Raw genomic sequence first — 20,021 nt, 5'->3', positions numbered from 1 at the left:
TTATCCATCTGTAAAACGAGAGCGAGCATATTTACCTACCCGGCAGGGTTTTGTGGGACACACAGCCCGCCGCGTGTTTCCATTCAGGGACTGCAAACAGCGAGGGCAAAGTGTTCCCGAGGCACTCCCGGTACCTGGTGAAGGTCTACACACCAGCTCACGCGCTACGCGTGCACTAGCAAAGCTCACACGTGTGAACTTGGGCGCCCATTTCAGTGTGTGCCAAGCCAGGGCTGTGCTCTGGAGACCTCCATTTCCAGCCTCCACGCCGGCTTCACCGTTTTCTGAGAGCAGCAGGAGGGCAAACGCAGATGGACAGGCAGGCGGACGAGATCCCCCTGAAACAACAAACTGCCCCCCTCGCCCCGCCATCTCCATCCCAGCACTGCCTCGACCTAATGGCAAACGGGCTGGTGGCCCCTCGGGCTGCTCGGTGGCCATCGAGCATTGCGTGCGGTGGCTGTGGCCCTTCACCGCACCACCAGCCTCGCCACGCAGGCTGGCCCCCTCCATCCACCCCCAGCAGCGGTGGGAGCTCCCTGCGGGGTGCTGAGCCCCCCCAGCCCGGCTGGGGACCCGGACAGGAGGCAGAATGGGGCCAAGCACCCCCAGTCCCACAGCGAGCGCTTTCTGGCGGCCCCGTCGGTGGTGCCCGCTCCCCCGGGGGGTCGGGGGGGGGTCCCCTCCTCTCCCCTCTCATGTCTTTCCCCCTCGCCCCAGCCTCTCCCCCCGGGCTCCCCCCATCCCCACAGCCCCCTCCCCACAGCCCAGGCAGCAGCGGGAAGAGTGGAAGGGAAGGGAAGGAGGGAGGGAAGGGGCCGGGCCGGGCCCGCCCCGCCGTCGGGCCGGGAGCTCGGCGGGGAGGGGACGAGGGGGAGGGCCGGGGGGGACCGCCCGGCGGCTCGGAGCCGCTCCCGGGGAGCCGCGGGGAAGCTGCGGCGCCTGCGTGGAGCCAAGCGGCGGCGGGGGAGCTTCCGGAGCGGGGGTCCCGTCCCGTCCCGTCCCGTCCTGTCCCGTCTCGTCCCGTCTCGTCCCCGTGCCGTCGGTGCCCGCCATGGGGCTCCTCCCGCTCTACCTCGGTAACCGCCGCCCGGCCCCGCTCCCACCGCCGTCGGGGCAGGGGGCTGCGGGCCCGGCCTCACCTCGTGTGTCCCCCCCCCCCCTTCTGCTTCTTCTCTCCCTTCTCTCCGTGTCCCCCCCACCCCGGCCCCGCAGCGCTGTGGGTCGCGGCGGCTCAGGAGCCCGAGTACAGCTCCGGCTGCGCCGAGGGCAGCTGCTACCCCGCCACCGGCGACCTCCTCATCGGCCGCGCCGCCCGCCTCTCCGCCTCCTCCACGTGTGGCCTCCGCCAGCCCGAGCCCTACTGCATCGTCAGCCACCTCCAGGTGAGCCCCCCGACGGCGGGGGGGGTGGGCCGGGGGCCGGCCGGTGGCACCGAGCGGCCCCCCGGAGCCAGCCGAGCCCCGACGGGGGGGACGCGGCGGGGCCGGTGCCGCGTTTGGGGGAGCCCCGCCGGGGCTTAACGGGAACGAAGAGCCGGGGTAAGTGCAATTAACACCGGGGGTAAGTTCAATTAATGCTCGGGGTTTTTTTCAGCCTTAACGCGGAGCCGTCTAGACAGCTTCCTGATTGGAAGTGGTCTGTAGGAGCCGGTTATAATGTCTTGGCCGCTGTTCTCGTCATATAATTACATCTGTATGGCCTCCGAGTAAAAGGAGGCAGATAGGCTCGTCTGGTGGAAGGCACAGCCTTTAAGAGACGTCTGTAAGAGAGTAAGGTCCCCGAGACATGAGGGGTGGCGGATGGGAGCGGGATCTCTGCTGGGTTAGATGGAAAGTGAGGGAATAACCCCAGGCTGAAGTAGCTGCCGAGACAATGGGGACGGATCCTGACACCGGGAAGGGGAACGCCTCCCGTTTGTGCCCTGAAGTTACAAATCTCCCCGCCGCCCGCTGTTGCCGCGCTGCTCTGTCTGCCGGAGGTAACAGTGGATTTAACACGGGGGGTAGCCTCGCTGCAACATTTTCGGCACATGTTGGGGTTGGTTTCTTTGCATCTCTCCTACAAAGAAGTAACAAAGGCGCCTTGTTAGTTTTATTGTCCCAGAAAATGCTGAAGTTCCCAGGTGGTTTATGTTAAAAGCACCGCCTCAGATGGTTTTAACGCGCCCTCATTCCCGATCTCGCAGCCCCGTTTCGGTGTTTCTCTGATATGTCCCTGCTTAGTTCCGAACCGCAAGCGGTATTGAGGAAATCTGCCAGGCTGTGGGTGCAGGAAGGTGCTGAGCGTCCCCTTAATCACACGGGGCCGAGCACTTTGCAGGACGGGACCTTTCGGTGTTGGGCAGTGATGTGGTGGGAGAAGGACGAGTGGCTGCAGGGGGCCGATGTTGCGGGATGGGATGAGAGGGGACGGGAGGGCATGGACGCCTTCCCAGACCCGCAGGACTCAATGAAATGGGAAATCAGCGTGGCACAGACCTGCCAGCTCACGTGTTCCTGGCTGGCAAAGCACCACGCGTCCGTCTCCCCAGCCGTGCTGCAGGGATGGAGCCCGCAGCGCTCGGCTGCTGCTGTGCCGGGGCTGGGCGCCCCTGCAGCGTTAGGAGCCCCTCTGCCCCCCCTGCACTGCCACACGTGCGTTATTTCTGGCAGAAACCCTCCCTTTCGGTTCAGCTCGGGTCTTACCTTGCAAGCTTTGCATGGTTTAGGCAGCCCTGTGTAAAAATAGTGTATATAGCAAAAGTCACGGTGGGTTTTTGTCCTTTTGGTGGAGAAGCGCTTGTCCATTTTCCCAAAAAAGCACATGCCAGGCTTGTACCCAGCTGTCTTGTAGGGTGTGCAGGCTGGGTTTGCGTGCTTAGCTTGAGATTGCAGTCACGGGTGAAGGTGCCTGGATGCGGTGTAGGTAGGAGCCTGAAAAGCTGGATTCAGCATAGAGCTAACCCTACAGGAAAAAGACCCGGTCAGTAAATCACCGATGGGCTACACGTGCATTGAGACTCCATGGAGATGTCCCTACCGTGGAGAACTTACATCTCAAAGCTAGCTCCTAAAAGCCAGGGTTACAACACTCAAGTTTTTGAAGGTGCAGTTTTGCGGGCGTACGTTGCAGTTCAGGGATTTTCTGGAGACGCTGCCGCTGGTTATGAGCTCTGCTGGGGAATCGGCATGCTGGCAGGGATTTCCTGAACCCGCAGCTCAGATGGAAAGCGTGCTCTCATAGAAACACAGTGTATGAAATTCCTGGCATATCTTCCATCGGGCAATTTGCATTAATTCGAAAAGGTAAATACACTTATCAATTATAAAAAAAACAAAACGAACACCACACCTTCGATGCCTCCTGCAGGCAAAATTCAGAGGAATGCGATGTGGATGGAAAATACTCTTATCTGCAGGAAACAACTATTGCCCCGTGGATAAAATCAGTAATGCCAGTTATCTTGTTGTTTCAGGAGGACAAAAAATGTTTCATATGTGACTCTGAGGATCCCTTCCATGACACCCTCAATCCCGACAGCCATCGCATCGAAAACGTGGTCACCACGTTTGCTCCGAATCGCCTGAAGCTCTGGTGGCAGTCAGAAAACGGTATGCAGCTTGTCTGGGAACCGTTCCCCGGGCTGGGAGTCGCTTTCCCTTCTTTTGTCTGAGGGTACCTACGTGTTTGCTGTTAGCTCAGGGCTGTTAATTGCTGCTGTGGGAAGGATCATGCTGGTAGCGGAGGGCTGAGTAAAACTGGCTGCTTTTGTGTGTCCGTAACGAAGCCCCGCAAACCCTCCAGGAGTGCTGGAAAGAGCTCTCTCCCGCCGCTCTGTGAGAATCCTTTCCTAAAAAGAGAAGTTTCCCACCCCGGCTCCAGATCTGCCTCATGTTTGGGCAGAGGCAGCGGCACAGCCTTCCAGCGGCGAGCATCCCGGGGCAGCCAAGGCAGGAAGCGCCGCAGGGCTTCCCCGCTTCACCGCTGCCGCTGGGGGAGCCGAGGGAAGGAGGTGGGCTGGGGGCTGCCGGGCTGTGGTCCTGCCCTCAGACCTCCACCTCCCTGCCTTCCCTGACCCAGGCACCCTATGTTCCTGTACTCGCGAGCCAAACGGTAAAATGAACACCAGAAACGAGCCAGCAATTTTTATTTATTTTTTCAATATATATTGCGTGTTAGTTTGGTGGCCTTTTGTTTTATTTTTCACCCTTCCTCTGCCCTTTTTTGCTTTTATGGTTTTGCTTTTGGCGTGCTTCCCTACACAAAGCGAGGCATCTAGATTTTCATCCTGCCCTAAAGCCTTAAAGCCAGATGGACAGGATGGGATTTCTGCACATGCATTAGCGGGAGCTATCTGACTCTATGTTAAAATAACATGGTAATACTTGTAACATTTCTATTGTCCAGGAAAGAAAGATTTTCTCTAAATCCTTTTTAACCGTTTTTTTTTAACAATTTAGATCAGACTGGCAAGCTGCTCATCTCTAGTGGCTCTCTTGTAGCGGTCCAAATAATTCATGTTTTTTACAACAAGCTTGGCAGCATTCAGACAGAAAAGTTCTTAGCTCATAAGGTCATGAAAATGTCCTTCAAGACTGAAAAACAAATGATTCTTTCTGTCCAATTCATGTTTTCTTCCATTCAGGCACGCAGCAGAAGGGACTGTTGCTGCACGCTCTACATGAAGTCACAGCTAGTTGAAAATTTAAGTGTTTTATCGGTTTATTCTTTTCATTTCTTACCCTTCCTCCTCTCTGTAAATCTCACTTGATTTTTGTTTTGTTTCTAACTTCAGCATAATTAGTATCCAGCTGTTTTGAGAGGTCTTTTCACATGGCAAAGTAATATTTCTAACTGTTTTGCTTCCTTTCTGCACAGAGTCTTTGACCGCAGGTAGTTGTGCAGCACAGTTGGGAAAACCTTTTGTTTGTCATGGTTTCCTACGGTGGCAAGGCAGGGCTGGGATAGTTGGCTTAGGGGCATTCCAGAAAACAGGTTATAAAGAAACAGTTCCTGCATCTGGATGGACAGGAGAATCCAGAGCGAGTGAAAAGAGATGGGGAACAGTCCCCACCAGCGGACGGTGAGATCTGGGGTGCCAGGGCTGGGTTGCTGCCCCATGGGCTGTGTTGTGTGAGGACAGCCTGGGGCTGGGCTCAGCATCCTCGCCCTTACCAGCCACCGAGCACCTTGGTGCCGGGATACAGCCCGTAGCAGCCCTTGTCCTCATCCTACATCCGTCGGTGTTAGCCACGTTATGCGCTCTGAGATCACAGCAGTGCCGGCTCACGCTTTGGGTGTAGCCGCAGGGTGTCTCTGCAGGTGATGCACGGCAGTCCCTGTGTGATACGGTCCTCAGCAGCTCCTTGCTGTCTCCCTGTAACTTTACTAATGCACTAAATCCCTTTCTGACATCAGATCCAAGTGGCGAAGAAAAGAGGCCCTGTGCCACCAGCCTGCAGAGACTGACGGGTGTCCTTGTTTGTTGCAGTTTCTTTGCTCTGCCCCTGCAGGTCTGGAAAATGTGACTATCCAGCTGAACCTGGAGGCCGAGTTTCATTTCACTCATCTCATCATGACCTTCAAGGTAAGGACACCACGGCCTTACCCGCGCCCTCAGTGAGAGCCCTGCACAGAGCCCCACAAGTCTCCTAAGGATTCAAGAGTCCTTCGCAGGTCGACGTTTGGAATGGGGGCTCTGTTTGAGCTGTTTAGCCTGATTTTTAGATCTGCCAACCATTAACTCCTGAAGTCACGCAGGAAGGGTGAGCTGTGACTTGAGTTGTGTTCAAACTTCAAGTGTGTGGGGCTGCAGAAGGAGTCACACAAAATGCGGGTCGTTTGCCTCTCTGCAGTAGTTGTGTTTCTAGAAGATCATTACCTAAGTCATATAGTAGCAAGGATTTTTCTTTTAAAAAAAATAATAAAATTGGCCATGTTATCAGTTTTCATTTGGCAAATGTGAAGGTCTTCAGGAAGAAGGAACATCTGTACACAAAGTGTCTTTGTTTCTTTCCAAACAGATGTCTTGGAATGGCAGATTATGTCCTGTATATCCTAAATCACAGGCAGCCTTCAGCTGAGGATTCAGGGCCCACAGTCCCTGCAGGGCTAAATCTCCTTGTATGTAAACAAATTAATCTCCTAACTTATACCCGTCAGCTTTCCAGGAGAGCCAGTTCCTTTGCCTTGAGGCATCGGCTTGGGTTTTTCCCCTTGCCTTAAGGTGTTGGCTGAGGTGGAAGGTGGTCCCCTCTGCGGGTCCCCAGCAGTGAGGGACCCTCACCGGGTACCAGTGCCTCTGGGCTCATTGGGATCTTGGTCAGGATGAAGGCTGCAGGGGAAAAAGATGTTTTTTTAGGGATGATTTGCTGGCTTTGTGGGATAGCTGCTCAAGCTGCCTTACCCCGATGTCACTGTGTTTTCTGTTGGGTGAGATACCAGTCTGTAAGGCAGGCGGTGTTTTCAGCCAGGAACCAGGAAAAAAAAATTCTTTCCAGCTGTGACTGAAATGTTTTGTGTGCTTGGCTCCTTGAGTGCCTTGTCTGAATCCATCTGATTGATGAAAGGACTGTTGGCACTCCTTGCTGCAAGCCAGGTACTACATTAGTGTCTGTGTTTTGGAATGCAGTTGATGGAAACATTACTATTGTTACAAGATTTGGGGATCAAAGGGATTCAAAATCTTCTTTAAAAATCTCATTAGCTTGTTATTCTGGAGTGGAATACATGCAGGGAGGTGGAGTAGGGTTTTGGGACTCGGGGGAGCTGGGTGCAGTACGAGCGAACGAAGCTCAACACCTCGGTTTCCGTAAAGAGATTCCTGCTCTGGGGACAGGAGGTGAGACCCGGTATGTCTCTGTGGAAGATGAGGTGACGAGGTATGGCAAGGAAGAAGGCTGTGCCGCTTTCTGCAAGCAGTGGAAAAAATCCCTTTGTGTCCCTAGAGCCCTGCTTTAATCTCCAGTTTTGAAAAAGGATTTGGAATCTGAGAAACTTGCAAGTTTGGGTGCTCGATTGCTGAATGCTGTCTGGTCTGTGGTTTGATGTGCGTTGTTTTGAAGGTCTGCCTCTGAGCAGAAAGTAGAATATCAGCAGTAAAGGCTGAAAGGGTAAATATTGGATATAATCACTGCAGAGAGAGAAGAGAGATTAAAATCCAGATGTGTGGATTGCTCATACTTAAAGGTGCTTGGTGTAAATGCAAACAACAATTAATCAAGTACAATCTCCTTTGGTTTTCCCATCACTAGACATTCCGTCCTGCCGCAATGTTGATAGAAAGATCATCTGATTTTGGAAAAACATGGCAAGTATATAGGTATTTTGCATATGACTGTGAGAGCTCGTTTCCTGGGATTTCAACTGGACCCATGAAGAAAGTGGATGATATCATTTGTGATTCCCGATACTCCGACATTGAACCTTCAACTGAGGGAGAGGTCAGAGGGTTTTCTTCAATATGTTGATTGTATAGGCTTTTTCCATACAAATGCAGATTCTCTGAATCTTTCATTGTACTGTTTTTCCTCCAGGTAATATATCGTGTCTTAGATCCTGCTTTTAGAATTGAAGATCCGTACAGTCCAAGGATTCAAAGTATGTATGCAGTCATCTTCCAGGCTTATTTGAAAGGGTTTCTGTTCTTAGTTATTTGCTATCTGAAAAAATAAGCCACAAATAAAGTCATGCATTTGCCCTGGTAATAATTTTGAAGTTGTATGAATACGTTTCTGGTATGGCTTCTTTTCCTGACTCAGACAGTGATCTACTGGGAAATAACAATCACTGGTGTCAATTCAAGTGATCGTTCTTATGCACGTCATTGGAGTTGGTCCTTTTCTTATTTGTTGAGGGAAATATTTTTGCTAAAGAACTCCCCTCCCCAAAGTACATGCAGTCACTGAGAGAAGCCTTGGAGATGATCATGTAATTGCAGGGTTTTCAGAGAGCAAAGGATCAGAACTACAAACGTACTTAACATCATTTTGTTGTTAACATCAGGGTTGTGTTTTATGTTTTAGAGTTCAGAACCTCTAAATCACAGCTTCTGGCTGACTGGCCTTGGTAGCACTGAATGACTGGTCCATGCAGATGTGGTCATAAAACAAAAATGCCTGTAGCAGGCAAATAAATCTGAAGTAAAAAAATATCTGAAGAAAAAGAGTGTCTGCTAGTTGCTATATTGCTTGAATCTTTTTTATTCAAAGTTTTAAAGGAGAGAGGCTCTGCTTTCATTGGTTTGAAGTGCTTTTTCAAGCCTTGTTTCAAGCCCATAAGAAATTATGCATAATATCCAAGTGGACATGTAGATTGAATTAATTATGGCAATATTGCGTTTACGCAGATTATCCCTTGAGAACTCCTTTGTGTTTGGTCACTGATGAAGTGTTGCCTCTTTCAGCAAAATACAACTAATTAAATTTGCTGGGCAAGTTGGGTGTGTAAGAAAGAAGAATATATTTGTGTCTTGTTGCCAACCAAGATTTTTGTCCAAAAGGCTCATAACTTTTAAAGCTTCTGGTCCATTTGTCAGCAGTTCCTTAATATCACCCCCATTTTACACTTTAAACCCCAGAGTGTGGAGAGAACCAGTGTCTCCTCGGTGGTGCTGGTGTACGTGCATTTAATATTTGTGCCTGTGCCTGTGTATGCCTACAGTAAAACAGACTAGAACTTTTAATTAAGCTTGAACTAACTTTCACAGTGATCAGCATGTAGTAAATTAATGCAATTTTTGGATGTTAGGCATATGAAGTGATACGATGTGTATAGTACGTTAAGTGCTGAAATTAAATCTGATCTAATCTGCCCATAGGAAGCGTGTTTGGGAAGTCACTGCTGGCTTCCTCCCATTCAGTACAATATCTGGTAAATAACTCCAAAACATGTTTTTTTCTGGTGTCCCCTGCAGACCTCTTGAAGATCACAAATCTGAGAATCAAGTTCGTCAAGCTGCACACGCTGGGAGATAACCTCCTGGACTCACGGATGGAGATCAGGGAGAAGTACTACTATGCCATTTACGACATGGTGGTGCGTGGGAACTGCTTCTGCTACGGACACGCCAGCGAGTGTGCCCCGGTGGAGGGCTTTGAGGAGGAGGTGGAAGGAATGGTGAATATTCTCACTTTTCTCCTCAGAGCTGTTCCTGATTCTGTCTTTTTTTTAAGTGATTTAAAAACAATGAAGTGAAGATGTGATAGGAGAAATGTGAGTGCCCCTCCACCCTTAACTTTCAAACAAGAAAACCATTGAAAACTACTCTTTGACAGTGAGCCTTTCTGTCGTTATTGGCATTAATCAAGCACAGAGAGCTCAGATTCAGTGAAAATAGTTCTAGCATTCCTTTTCTAATTATGTTAAAGAGCTGATGAAATTAAAAGGCAGGAAGGCAGAAAGGGAGGGTATTCTGATGGGCTGGAGACAGTATGGGCTGGAGACGTGTGGATTGTCTTGGTTGCCCTAAGATTGAAGTAAGTAGGGGCTTCAAAGGATGAAGCACTTTGATGAATCAAACAAAATCTGCGTTTGTATCAGTCCTTATCTGCTGAGAAGTGGGGGCTATCAGTTTGTATAGTTGTAGCCCTAATCATTTAACCGGAGGCTCTGGAGGAAAATCCTGCTGCCTACCTTGCATGCTGCTGTGTGAGTGCTCCATCCCTTCTGGCTTGTGGGTTTGCCCATGATTTTTGCCTGACGAACGGTAATAGCAGCCCTGTTAATGAGTGAGTTATTAACTGCATGGAAGTGCAGAGGCATAGGGGGAGGTTGTGTGGGTTGCCCCAGGGGCCGCAGGATGCAGGTACGCTCCATTGCTCTAAGCTTTCTTCCAAGGTCTCCTCCACCTGACCGGCAGCAAGACCAGGTTTGCCTCTGAAATTGTGGGTCAGGTGCTGGTAGTCCCTGTCATCAAGGGCAGCGGCTGTCACACAATCACTGTTTGCCTGTTCAGTGCTTGTGTGTTGCAGGCAAAGTTGGGCTGATGGATAAAACCCATCCAGACTGTGGTGGTCTCTGCTTTTGGCTTCAAGAATGAAGGCAGGGTGACAGTAGGCCAGAACTGACTGTGCTGATTTAACTAGATGCCTAGATGCGTGTTAACATCTAATTAACAGATAATGAACAGCTAATTCTTATCTTTAAGACACTTCTGCGATTATTTAGGTGGAACTGTGCTGTCCTTGTTTGTGTCTGAAAGCATTTTTCATGCATTCATTCCAGTAAGGAAAGAAGGACAAGTTAGCATGAGGACATTCTTACCTAGGCAGGCAAGGGATGCTCCTGTGGTCCTTTGTCCTCTTACGTGCATTAAAGTCCCCAAAAGTACATCTGTTAGGTACTGGCTGTAGTTTGAATGAACTGAAGCAGCATGTTTGTATTTTTTTCCCATCATCTTAAATAATCAACTATATTCCTCTCATTTTTTTATATATATATATTTTTAATGACAGGTCCACGGGCACTGCATGTGCAGACATAATACCAAAGGCTTAAACTGTGAGCAGTGTTTGGATTTCTACCACGACTTACCCTGGCGACCTGCCGAAGGCCGCAATACTAACGCATGCAAAAGTGAGTTTGGGTAAAATGCAGGTCTGAAGTCTGCTATTTCTTGCTTTTAGAGCATTAATGTGTTTTTGAATGAGTGGGTTGTGGGATTTGTGACCATCCATGAAGTTCTGCATGTTCTTCAGCAGACTGTGGCATGCCTTTTCTGCAGGCTGGCATCTCCCCTGAGGCTAAACGGTGCTTTTTGTCATTGTCACAGAGTGCAATTGCAACGGCCACTCCACCCAGTGCCACTTCGACATGGCCGTGTACATGGCCACGGGGAACACCAGCGGGGGGGTTTGTGACGACTGCCAGCACAACACCGTGGGACGCAACTGCGAGCAGTGCAAGCCCTTCTACTTCCAGCACCCTGAGCGGGACCTGCGGGACCCGGACGTCTGCGAGCGTAAGTGCAGCCCCACTCCTGGTTAGGGTTGTCGTGGTGCCTGGGTTGTCATTCCTAGGGCTTGCTTTGGAGGATTTAGGATTTACCGTAGCTTCTGCTCTCTTCTCCACCCCTTCTTTCGTCCCAAAGATCCTGGAGAGGAGGTGGTTATCTTGGAGGTCTTGAGTGAGCCTGGCTGGGTTTTGTTTTCTCTTCAAAAATCTGGAAATGCGTTTGGCCGCTACATGTACAACCCATGTCATGTCTAATCCTTGTGGTAACGGTGCCTGCTCTCTACGCAGCAGGCGAGTTTAAATAATTCAGTGTGAGACTTGGCCTTTTCTGTTGCGGCAGTCAACAAAATGTGCCCAATGCTTCCTTCTTAGCCTGTAACTGTGACCCAGCTGGCTCCCAGAATGGTGGCATATGTGATCGCTACACCGATTTCTCTACTGGCCTCATTGCTGGACAGTGCCGTTGTAAATTATTTGTCGAAGGGGAGCGTTGCGACCTCTGCAAAGAAGGTTTCTATGGTCTGAGTGCCGATGACCCAGCGGGCTGTCAGTGTGAGTAAAAACATATGTTCCTTTCTGTGGGATCAAAAGCTCTTTGAGGAGCTGCTAGTGCTAGGAGCGCTTGGTTTCTGGGGTGGTTTTTCTTTTCCTTTCTTTCATGTTTTGCTAAAGGAAAAACATTCTTGTAGATTTGCTGCAGCTTGGAGTCCACCCTCCAGTAAAACTCAGCTCCCCAACTGATCCTGGGGAATACACGCGGTGGAAATAGCAGAACCTTCCGTGTTTGTTTTTAAGCCTCTAAGCCAGGGAAGTTTTACTGGGATGGGCGGTGGGCAAACTGTGCAATTAATCTCTGACCTGGGAAATGAGAGGAAGCTTAAATATAAATATTTAAATGGGATGCTGTCTAAAAGGTAACCAAAGTCCTGTGTTCTGACCTGCCTATTTGTATTTCCCCATCTAGCTTGTGCATGTAATCCTCTGGGTACCCATCCCGGAGGGAATCCTTGTGATTCAGAGACAGGAAACTGCTATTGTAAGCGCCTGGTGACAGGAAAGCAGTGCAGTCAGTGCCTGGTAAGTAGATTACGGTAAGAATAATTAGAAGATGCTGGTGTGAGGGATGTTGGTATGCGGAAAGCAGGGAGCAAGGTGCTGGCCTCAATCTGCACTCGCCTGCAGGCAGGCGCCTGAGGTCCAGGCTGCAGCGGGCACCTCGGGGTGTGAGGAGCCATGGAGCACGCTGTGTTACGGATGGGGAGCTGGGATGTGTGCTAGGGGAGAGTCAAGGCTGGTGAGAGCATCTGGAAATTAATTGCAGTGCATGCAAGGAGTAAGACGTTAGGGCACCTATTGCAGTTGCTCTGTGAAAAGGAGATCTAGGGCAGTTCTGCGAGAGCCCTTTTGATGCAAAAGACAAAAAGGTCTGAGAAGAAGTGCTAACAAAAAAAAAAAAGGTTTTTTATGCTGGCCATTTTTCAGGCAGGGATTAATTCCTACACATACATTTCCATACATTGTTTACATGTGTTGGAGTGTTACAGAAACAGCCTGTCAAATAAAGGGATGTGTTTGTATAAACATTGACAGGCTCTCTTATCTGACAGTAAACTATATGGTAAAGCTAAACAAGGCTGTCTGTCTGCTGAGCCAGCTGTAGAGGAACAGCCCTGCAGGGGCAGAGCCCAACTCAAACCCCACCAGCCCACGTGCTGCTCTCCGCTCAGGCACAGTGTGCTGGGCTGTCGTTTTCCCAGCCCTTTGTGGGTCAGGAGCCCACATCCAAAGTAAATGGTGCAATAGGGGTGAAGCCAAAGAGCTGGAGTCCTCTGGAAGCTTTATTTTAAAGCTGGGTGGAAAAGGGATTTATTTCTCAAGCTCCTGAACCAGTCGGAAGGATGGAGGAGAGCAGTGAGGGTGGTCGTGGCTCGACAAGGGGGACAGCCTGGGGTGGCTTATATTGAGTATTGCAAAATGACACCGTGCTTTTGGGGTGGATGGGGTTAAATCAGTGATGTCTCCTCCTGCAGCCGGAGCACTGGGGCCTGAGCAATGACATGGATGGATGTCGGCCCTGCGACTGCGACCAGGGAGGAGCACTGCACAACAAGTGAGTCCCAGCTCAGTTCCTCTCCTGCAATCATTCACCTCAGCAAGTTTCGCTTCGTTTGCCATCACAACACCTTAGTGTTTTCTGGAGGGCAGCATTCGGGATTGTCTTTCTGCTCTGACATGCAGGAAGTGGCAGATCTTGATTCCTGCAAGGGTCGATAGAGGCGTCTGCATCTCTTCTGTGCTGAGCCTGCTCTTGGTTTTCTCCCCCAGTGGCCCTTTAGCCAGTCTGTCTGTCTGTCTGGAGGGAAACGTGTTAGCAGTGCAGTACTGCTGCATTGCCCCTGCGGTGCTGCCGGGGGTTGGATGTGGGTCTGCAAGTGCCCGCTGGGGAAGTGGAGGTTGTTCAGACAGAAACCTAGCTTTTGAAGATGCATCCGTTGGTAAGAGTATGGAAAGTCCTGCCTTAAATGTCTGGTCAGGCATTTTGGGTAGCCAGACCACTCCTCCCATCGGAGCAGTTTCCCCTGCATGAGGTTCGTGGCTTTTCAACAGCAGCACATTCCTTTGTCCTCTTTTCTTCTTCCTTCCCTCCACAGACCCTTTGAAACGTCTTGGTTTTGTCTGAAACCACAGCAGTTTCCCGGGGGGATGGATTAATGCCACGTTCCCTGGTTTGCTCTCTACCATTTCTTGGTTGCCACCGCCTGGCTCCCGCCCAGGGCGTGGGATGCAGCACCTGGGGCAGCCACACCTTGCCCCAAATTCATCCCCATGCAAACCGCAGAGGTTGCAGCCTTGGCGTCCCCGGAGGGGAAATTTTCCAGCTCCCCTCCTGGGGCAGCTGGGGCACTTTAGCATCTAAAAGCAGACGCTGAAGTGAATCTCCATAATTTCAAAAGTTTTTCGGGTAAAAATTACTTTTAGACGAGGCTTAAAAAGTCTGGAGATTTTCAAGGAAACTCAGAGGGTTGTGATTTTAGAAAAGATTTCTGCATTAAATTTAAAATTTAAGGAAAGTGACACCTTTTGGTGGACTAAGAAACCCTCCCATGAGAAAGTGTAAGCAGGTCTCTTCAAAAATAAAACCTACCCACGCATTCTTCATAATGCAGGGTGGACTGTTCGGGGACAATAAAAATGTGGAAAGGCAGTTTGGGGATAAAGCTACACTGAGAAGATAAAATGGCTTGTTAGGAAGGAAGTGGATCTGTCCATGCCACTGTGGACAGACCTTCGCTGTCCCACGTCTTTGGCTGTGCCTATCCCAGTCTGAAGGAGCTGGGCACGGTCTGGGCTGGTAGTGCCGTGCCGAGCTACCTTGGGCAACCTCCTGGGATGTGCTCTGCCATGTACCAGAGCAGCCTGGCATCCCGGGGCTTGCAGGGTCGTGCATGTTCTTGCTCTGCACAAGCCCAGACGAGCAGATCAGCTGCTTGCCTGGCCTGCATGCCTGGAGCCAAAGGACAGACGTGCCTCTTGGCTCTGGATGACTGTAAAAGCAAGTGAAGCTCTCCCAGGACTGCTGTGTAGCCCCGAGGAACTTCTTGCATCTTTAGCATTCGGTCCTCTCACCAACCAGACAGGGGAAACCACGCAGGCTGTCTGTTGGAAATGGTCCCTGGCCCGTGCTCGCTCCGAGGCTGTGCCTGGGCGCTGCTTGGGGGAACGCCAGCTGGGCTGAGCCCTGACATCTTGACAGCACCGATGAGCCAGCTGTAGAGCTTGGGATCAGGTCCTGGTACCACCTCCTGTCTAGATGCTTCTACATCCAGGAGCACTTCTCCTCTGGTGTCACTTAAAATGTAAAACCTGGAGGTAGCTCTAGCAGTGTCTTGTCAGAGCCAAGCTGCGCTGTACATTCACCGTTCTTCCATTTTAGCTGCTCGAGTGAATCTGGCCAGTGTGAGTGCTGGCCCCACATGTTTGGACGTCAGTGCAATCAAGTAGAGCCTGGCTATTACTTCATCTCGCTCGACCATTACATCTACGAGGCAGAGGAAGCCAACTTGGGTCCCGTGAGTAGCGGTTTGAGCTTGCCGCTCTGTGGGAAAGCTCTGTTGCGCCATTTGGGTGTTGGAAAGAGGAGGTTTTATGACTTGAGTGTTGTGTAAAGACAACGTGGGAAAATGCCAGACTGAATTCTATGAGAACACTGCCCATCTGTAGCTGTTCAGTCTTAGTATCAATAAATAATGTAGTAATTTAGGGGAGGAAACTTTCCTTTTTTAATAAGTTTAGAATCACAGAATATCCCGAGCTGAAAGGGGCCCTTAAGGATCATCAAGTCAAGTTTCTTTGATCATGACCATACAGTTTGTTTCGTATCTGCATCCCTTCTTTACCCACTGCATATACACCCACTTCTCTTCTCCCTCTTATCCCACGTGTGGTGGGACACCAACGCTGCCTCTTCCCTTCGGTGCCACTGACTTGGGGGGGAGCAGCACACATCTAAACATGTTGCTGTGCGGTTTTGGGTTTCTGTATATCAGTGGCATTTCTTTTATTAATGACCAAGTACGTGGTTAATCATGCAAAAAACTGATTTGTAAGTGAGGTTCCCTCCAGTTTGTTTTGCCCGCTGGCATGGTACATCGGGGTCTCTGGCTTTCTCCTATCCCCAAGCACACAGCCTTGCTTTTAATTCATTAAAAGAAGCTGGGCGATTACATCAATTATTCTTGCCTCCAGCAAGGCGACAGGGAGATGAGATGATGGTTTCTCTGAAGCAGCAGATCGCCGTCTGCCTGTAATTGGGGCACTAATTCCTAATTTATTTGTTTCAGGCAGAGTGCGGTCACTTTGCCGTTTCAGCCAAGACAGAGCAGTTTGGCTGTCAGATAGCAGTGCAGGGCTCAACTTGGACTGCAGCAAGGGCACTTGAGCTGGCAGGCGATTTTGGGTGAATTTGTGTCTGACCAAGTGGAAGGGCAGTGCCAGGGGCTCGTGGTGCTCAGGGATGAGGGGCTCAGCTGAAAACTTCCCTTGCCAAGCAGAGGGGGAAGCGTGCCCCTATTTGTCTTTTGAAACCATCAGAACAAACCATTTGAAACAGTGCCAGTATTGGGGAGAAAAAAACACTTTCTTCTTAATCTGGTGGCAGAATAAGACCTGAATTTCCAGACAGAGACCCAACACGAGACAAAATGAAATGGCACGGGGCTACAGGGGTTTTCAGGAGGTGCCAAGTCCTGGTGCACAATCCCCGCACGCTCTCACTCATGTCCTGCCTGCGATCCTTTCTGGGAGCTCCAACCCTTTGTCCAAAGCCAAAGGGTAATAATTTATAGCCTGGCTCTCTTCAAAGAGTGTGAGAATACATGAAGGGACATCCTGGAGTGATAGACGTATTGACATTTCCGTACATTTTATCCCTTTCTACTGAAGCAGCTTCCGTAGGAATGCACAGGATGTTGTTTTATAGCAAGAACTATTCGTGGATGCAGATAGATTTGAAACGGGAAGTTTGGGCATCGCAGATTGCCATTTTCTGTTGCCTTTTTCCTCTTTTTTGCCTTATATAAAGAGTAACAGATAAAAACCTGACGTCTCAGACTGAAAGGAATGGCCAGTATGAGTCTGGGTGTTTAATGGCTAACGATAATTAGGGTCTCTGTTATTCAGTGACACCCTCCCCATGGTAGCTGCCGTCTGCTCTTTAAATGTTATTCCAAGCAGTGGTTTGGCTTGGCCTGGCCCGATGTAATCAGGAAGCAGTTAGCACTCAGCTCAGGCAGCTAGCGGAGCAGTTCGGTGCCACTGCAGTAAATCCTCCTGCTACAAACGTGATGTGTGAGTTATTATGACAGAGCAGTTATATCCTGCGCTGGCACAAATCATGCGTCTCTTCAGGGTGAACTAGATGGCATGGATGGTCAATGAGTAACTCATAGCAAGTTTTTAAATTTAATTGCCCACTGCAACAGAGAAGTGGATGAAGAACAGTGCAGTATCATCGAACCTGTCTTTCTCTTAGTGTACTGTTACATGGAAGGTGTCTGTGCTGTGGCCTCAGAGAGTGGTGAGGCCCTGGCACAGGCTGCCCAGAGCAGCTGTGGATGCCCCATCCCTGGAGGTGTTCAAGGCCAGGCTGGATGGGGCTTTGGGCAACCTGGTCTGGTGGGAGGTGTCCCTGCCCATGGCAGGGGGGTTGGAACTGGGTGGTCTTTAGGGTTCCTTCCAACCCAAACCGTTCTGTGATTCTAACTGGAAAGGCAACAGTGTGCATGCACGTGTGTTTAAAAGAGAGAACTTGTATTCTCTGGGACACAAATGATGGATGTGGCGATCCAGAAATGATCCATCAACAGAGCTCGTCAGCCCACATGTTCCAGTGGGGCTCGCAAATTCAGCGTATTGGTATTAAAATCTCTGTTCCCTGTTTCCGTAGGGAGTAAACATAATAGAGCGCCAGTACACACAGGACCGCACACCATCGTGGACAGGCATAGGATTTGTGAGGGTCCCTGAGGGGGCGTACCTGGAGTTCTACATCGACAATATCCCCTACTCCATGGAGTATGACATCGTGGTCCGCTACGAGCCACAGGTAGGTCTGGGGGTGCGCACGTCACTGCCCTGTGCACGACTGGTGGGAGACGAGGATTTCCTGGAGGAATCAGGACTCAAAGACAAGGACAGGAGCTTTTATTTTTTTTATTATCCCCAGTGTTATTTGCTTTACAGTTTTATTCAGTACCATTGTAGCGTGCTGCAGCACCTGTTTAACAAGTAAATTAAAAAGTGACAAGTCCCTTCAGGACAGATTAGAATATGAATTTGGTATCAGCCAGACAGGTTTGTAATGGGTAGAAATGCTGTTACACACCTTAGGAGACACATTGCCCATCTTGGATGTTGAACGTCTTCAGCCAAAAGTTTGTAAGCAGTCATTTTTGGCTGTGGGTAATTCATAGTGGGGAGGGCAAGAGAAATATCCACTATAAAAGACGTTCCTTACCTAGAGCTTGGCACCAATTGACCGCAATGAAATGCTGACTTGGGTCTGGTAAGCAGAGGTGGTGGGAGAGGAGGTTGCTAAAACCCCTGCTGATGCCATGTTGCGGATGGGGATGCCAACTGCCTGCACCTAGTCATCTATTTTTGGGCTGGAGGATGGCTGAAGCACTTGGCTCTCCCTGAGCTTACAGCCCTTGCTCAATGCTGACCAGCCTTTTTCTCTCCAGTTGCCGGATCAGTGGGAAAAAGCAGTGATCACTGTGTCGCGCCCAGGCAAGATTCCCACAGGTAGCCGATGTGGCAACACGGTTCCTGATGATGATAATCAGGTCGTCTCGCTGCCTCCTGGCTCCAGGTGTGTATAACGGGACGGGACAGAAAGAGAAAACCTTTTAGAAAAGAAGAATGGTGAATTCACCAAAAGCAGGCATCTGTGAGGCACCCAAACCTGTAGTTTTGAATGAATGTGCCAAAGCAGTTTCAGTCCAGCTGAAAGAGAACCGTCATGTTTTCAGTTTGCTGTGGCCCCTATGAAAATTAATTTCCAACAGGTTATAAAAAATCTGTGTAGTACCGTGTCTGTAGTCTCAAAGCTTTTAAGTTTATTCCTGTTGTCTGACTTTTGTTCACTGACTACAGGGGGAAAAACAGTGTTTGCACAGCCCGTGAGCGAACATCGCCGTTACTCTTTACCTTGCCGATAAGCTTTTCCGGCTCTGACTCACGCGAGCCTCTGAAGCGCCTCTTTGCATCGTAGCTTTTGTTCTGCCCATTCTTGGCTGCTCTCTGCTATCTCAATTGCTTTATAGGGCTACCTGAAATGCCTGACGGTGCTGGGCATTTGAAGTGAGGCATATTTCCTGTTCCCAATCCAGATACGTCGTTCTCCCACGGCCAGTCTGCTTTGAGAAGGGGCTGAATTACACCATCCGCCTGGAGCTGTCCCAGTACTCCTCGGTGGACACCGAGATGGAGAGCCCGTACACGCTTATTGACTCTGTGAGCAGAAATTACCTCGGGTGCTCTGGTGGACAAGTGTTTTTAAAATCCTGAAAATTTGCATCTTTTCTGGGATGGATGTGTGTAAATCCAAAGTGCTACCTCACGAAGTTGTTGCTTAGGGCTCAATCCAGATTTTAACTGAATGGTTTAAAGCGGGGTAGATTTCTTCAGGCTCAAAGTTGTTTTTCTGCTAAGAGGCTTTTGCTGTCTTTTACAGGACTGTAGATAGTTGCACAGAGTTGGACGTTTGCAGCACAATGTATGTTGTGAATATCAAACTGGTTCTTTTGAAATGACAGAGTTTGGTAAGAATTTGTTAGATACCAGAACTATGCCACAGAAAAGTACAAAAATTCTGTCGCTTTCCTTCCAAATTTGGTCTGGCTCTTTGGTTTTTGGCCTAAGAAAGATGATAGGAATTGAGATAATAGTGAATTTTCACAGTTTTAATGGAGGCTATTTATAAATAGTGACACGTGGCCATTGTAAAATTGTTTTATAGCTCGTTCTCATGCCGTACTGCAAATCACTGGACATATTCACAGTGGGAGGCTCAGGCGAAGACGTGGTCACAAACAGCGCTTGGGAAACTTTCCAAAGATACCGGTGCCTGGAAAACAGCAGGAGCGTTGTGAAAACCCCGATGACGGATGTCTGCAAGAACATCATATTCAGCATTTCTGCACTATTACACGAGACCGCCTTATGTACGTAACTACCCGCTTGTAGAGGAAACCATACCTGGAAGCCTGATGGTGCTTCCAGGTTTGCACGGGGAGCGCATGAGCATGGGATGAGCCATGGGGTGCGTGTCCCGCACAGCAATGCTCACTGCTCCCTAATGCTTCTCTCTTCCTAGCCTGCCAGTGTGACCCCCAGGGCTCGCTGAGCTCGGTGTGCGACCCCAGCGGAGGACAGTGCCAGTGTCGGCCCAACGTGGTGGGAAGGCAGTGTGACAGATGTGCCCCCGGCACCTTCGGGTTTGGGCCGAGCGGATGCCGGCGTACGTGAGACCCCATGCTCTGGGGTGGGCTGCCAACGGGGCTGGGCGCTGAGCACCAAAACGCAGC

At 50.0% G+C, this 20,021-nt stretch overlaps 1 protein-coding gene across 2 annotated transcripts in view; it reads left to right on the top strand.

Moving 5' to 3' along the window:
- The first annotated feature begins 855 nt into the window (after nt 1-855).
- The window catches only part of LAMB1 (laminin subunit beta 1), a 42,419-nt gene continuing 23,253 nt past the window's right edge, over nt 856-20,021 (top strand). The window contains exons 1-19 of one of the 2 annotated variants that reach the window (XM_040544706.1): nt 861-1,001; nt 1,037-1,079; nt 1,216-1,385; nt 3,458-3,593; nt 5,496-5,569; nt 7,236-7,424; nt 7,518-7,581; nt 8,897-9,099; nt 10,437-10,557; nt 10,754-10,942; nt 11,308-11,487; nt 11,900-12,012; nt 12,966-13,045; nt 14,870-15,005; nt 17,381-17,539; nt 18,177-18,304; nt 18,825-18,948; nt 19,454-19,658; nt 19,811-19,954. In XM_040544706.1, coding sequence (XP_040400640.1) covers nt 1,055-1,079; nt 1,216-1,385; nt 3,458-3,593; nt 5,496-5,569; nt 7,236-7,424; nt 7,518-7,581; nt 8,897-9,099; nt 10,437-10,557; nt 10,754-10,942; nt 11,308-11,487; nt 11,900-12,012; nt 12,966-13,045; nt 14,870-15,005; nt 17,381-17,539; nt 18,177-18,304; nt 18,825-18,948; nt 19,454-19,658; nt 19,811-19,954 — 2,440 coding nt within the window. In that variant the 5' untranslated portion in view covers nt 861-1,001; nt 1,037-1,054. Of the gene's footprint in view, nt 1,080-1,215; nt 1,386-3,457; nt 3,594-5,495; nt 5,570-7,235; nt 7,425-7,517; nt 7,582-8,896; nt 9,100-10,436; nt 10,558-10,753; nt 10,943-11,307; nt 11,488-11,899; nt 12,013-12,965; nt 13,046-14,869; nt 15,006-17,380; nt 17,540-18,176; nt 18,305-18,824; nt 18,949-19,453; nt 19,659-19,810; nt 19,955-20,021 lie in introns of both variants that reach the window. The other variant, XM_040544707.1, reaches the window with a different exon arrangement.

Source organism: Cygnus olor, chromosome 1 (assembly GCF_009769625.2).
Source record: "Cygnus olor isolate bCygOlo1 chromosome 1, bCygOlo1.pri.v2, whole genome shotgun sequence".
Classification (NCBI taxonomy): domain Eukaryota; kingdom Metazoa; phylum Chordata; class Aves; order Anseriformes; family Anatidae; genus Cygnus; species Cygnus olor.
This window is presented reverse-complemented; position numbering and strand designations above follow the sequence as displayed.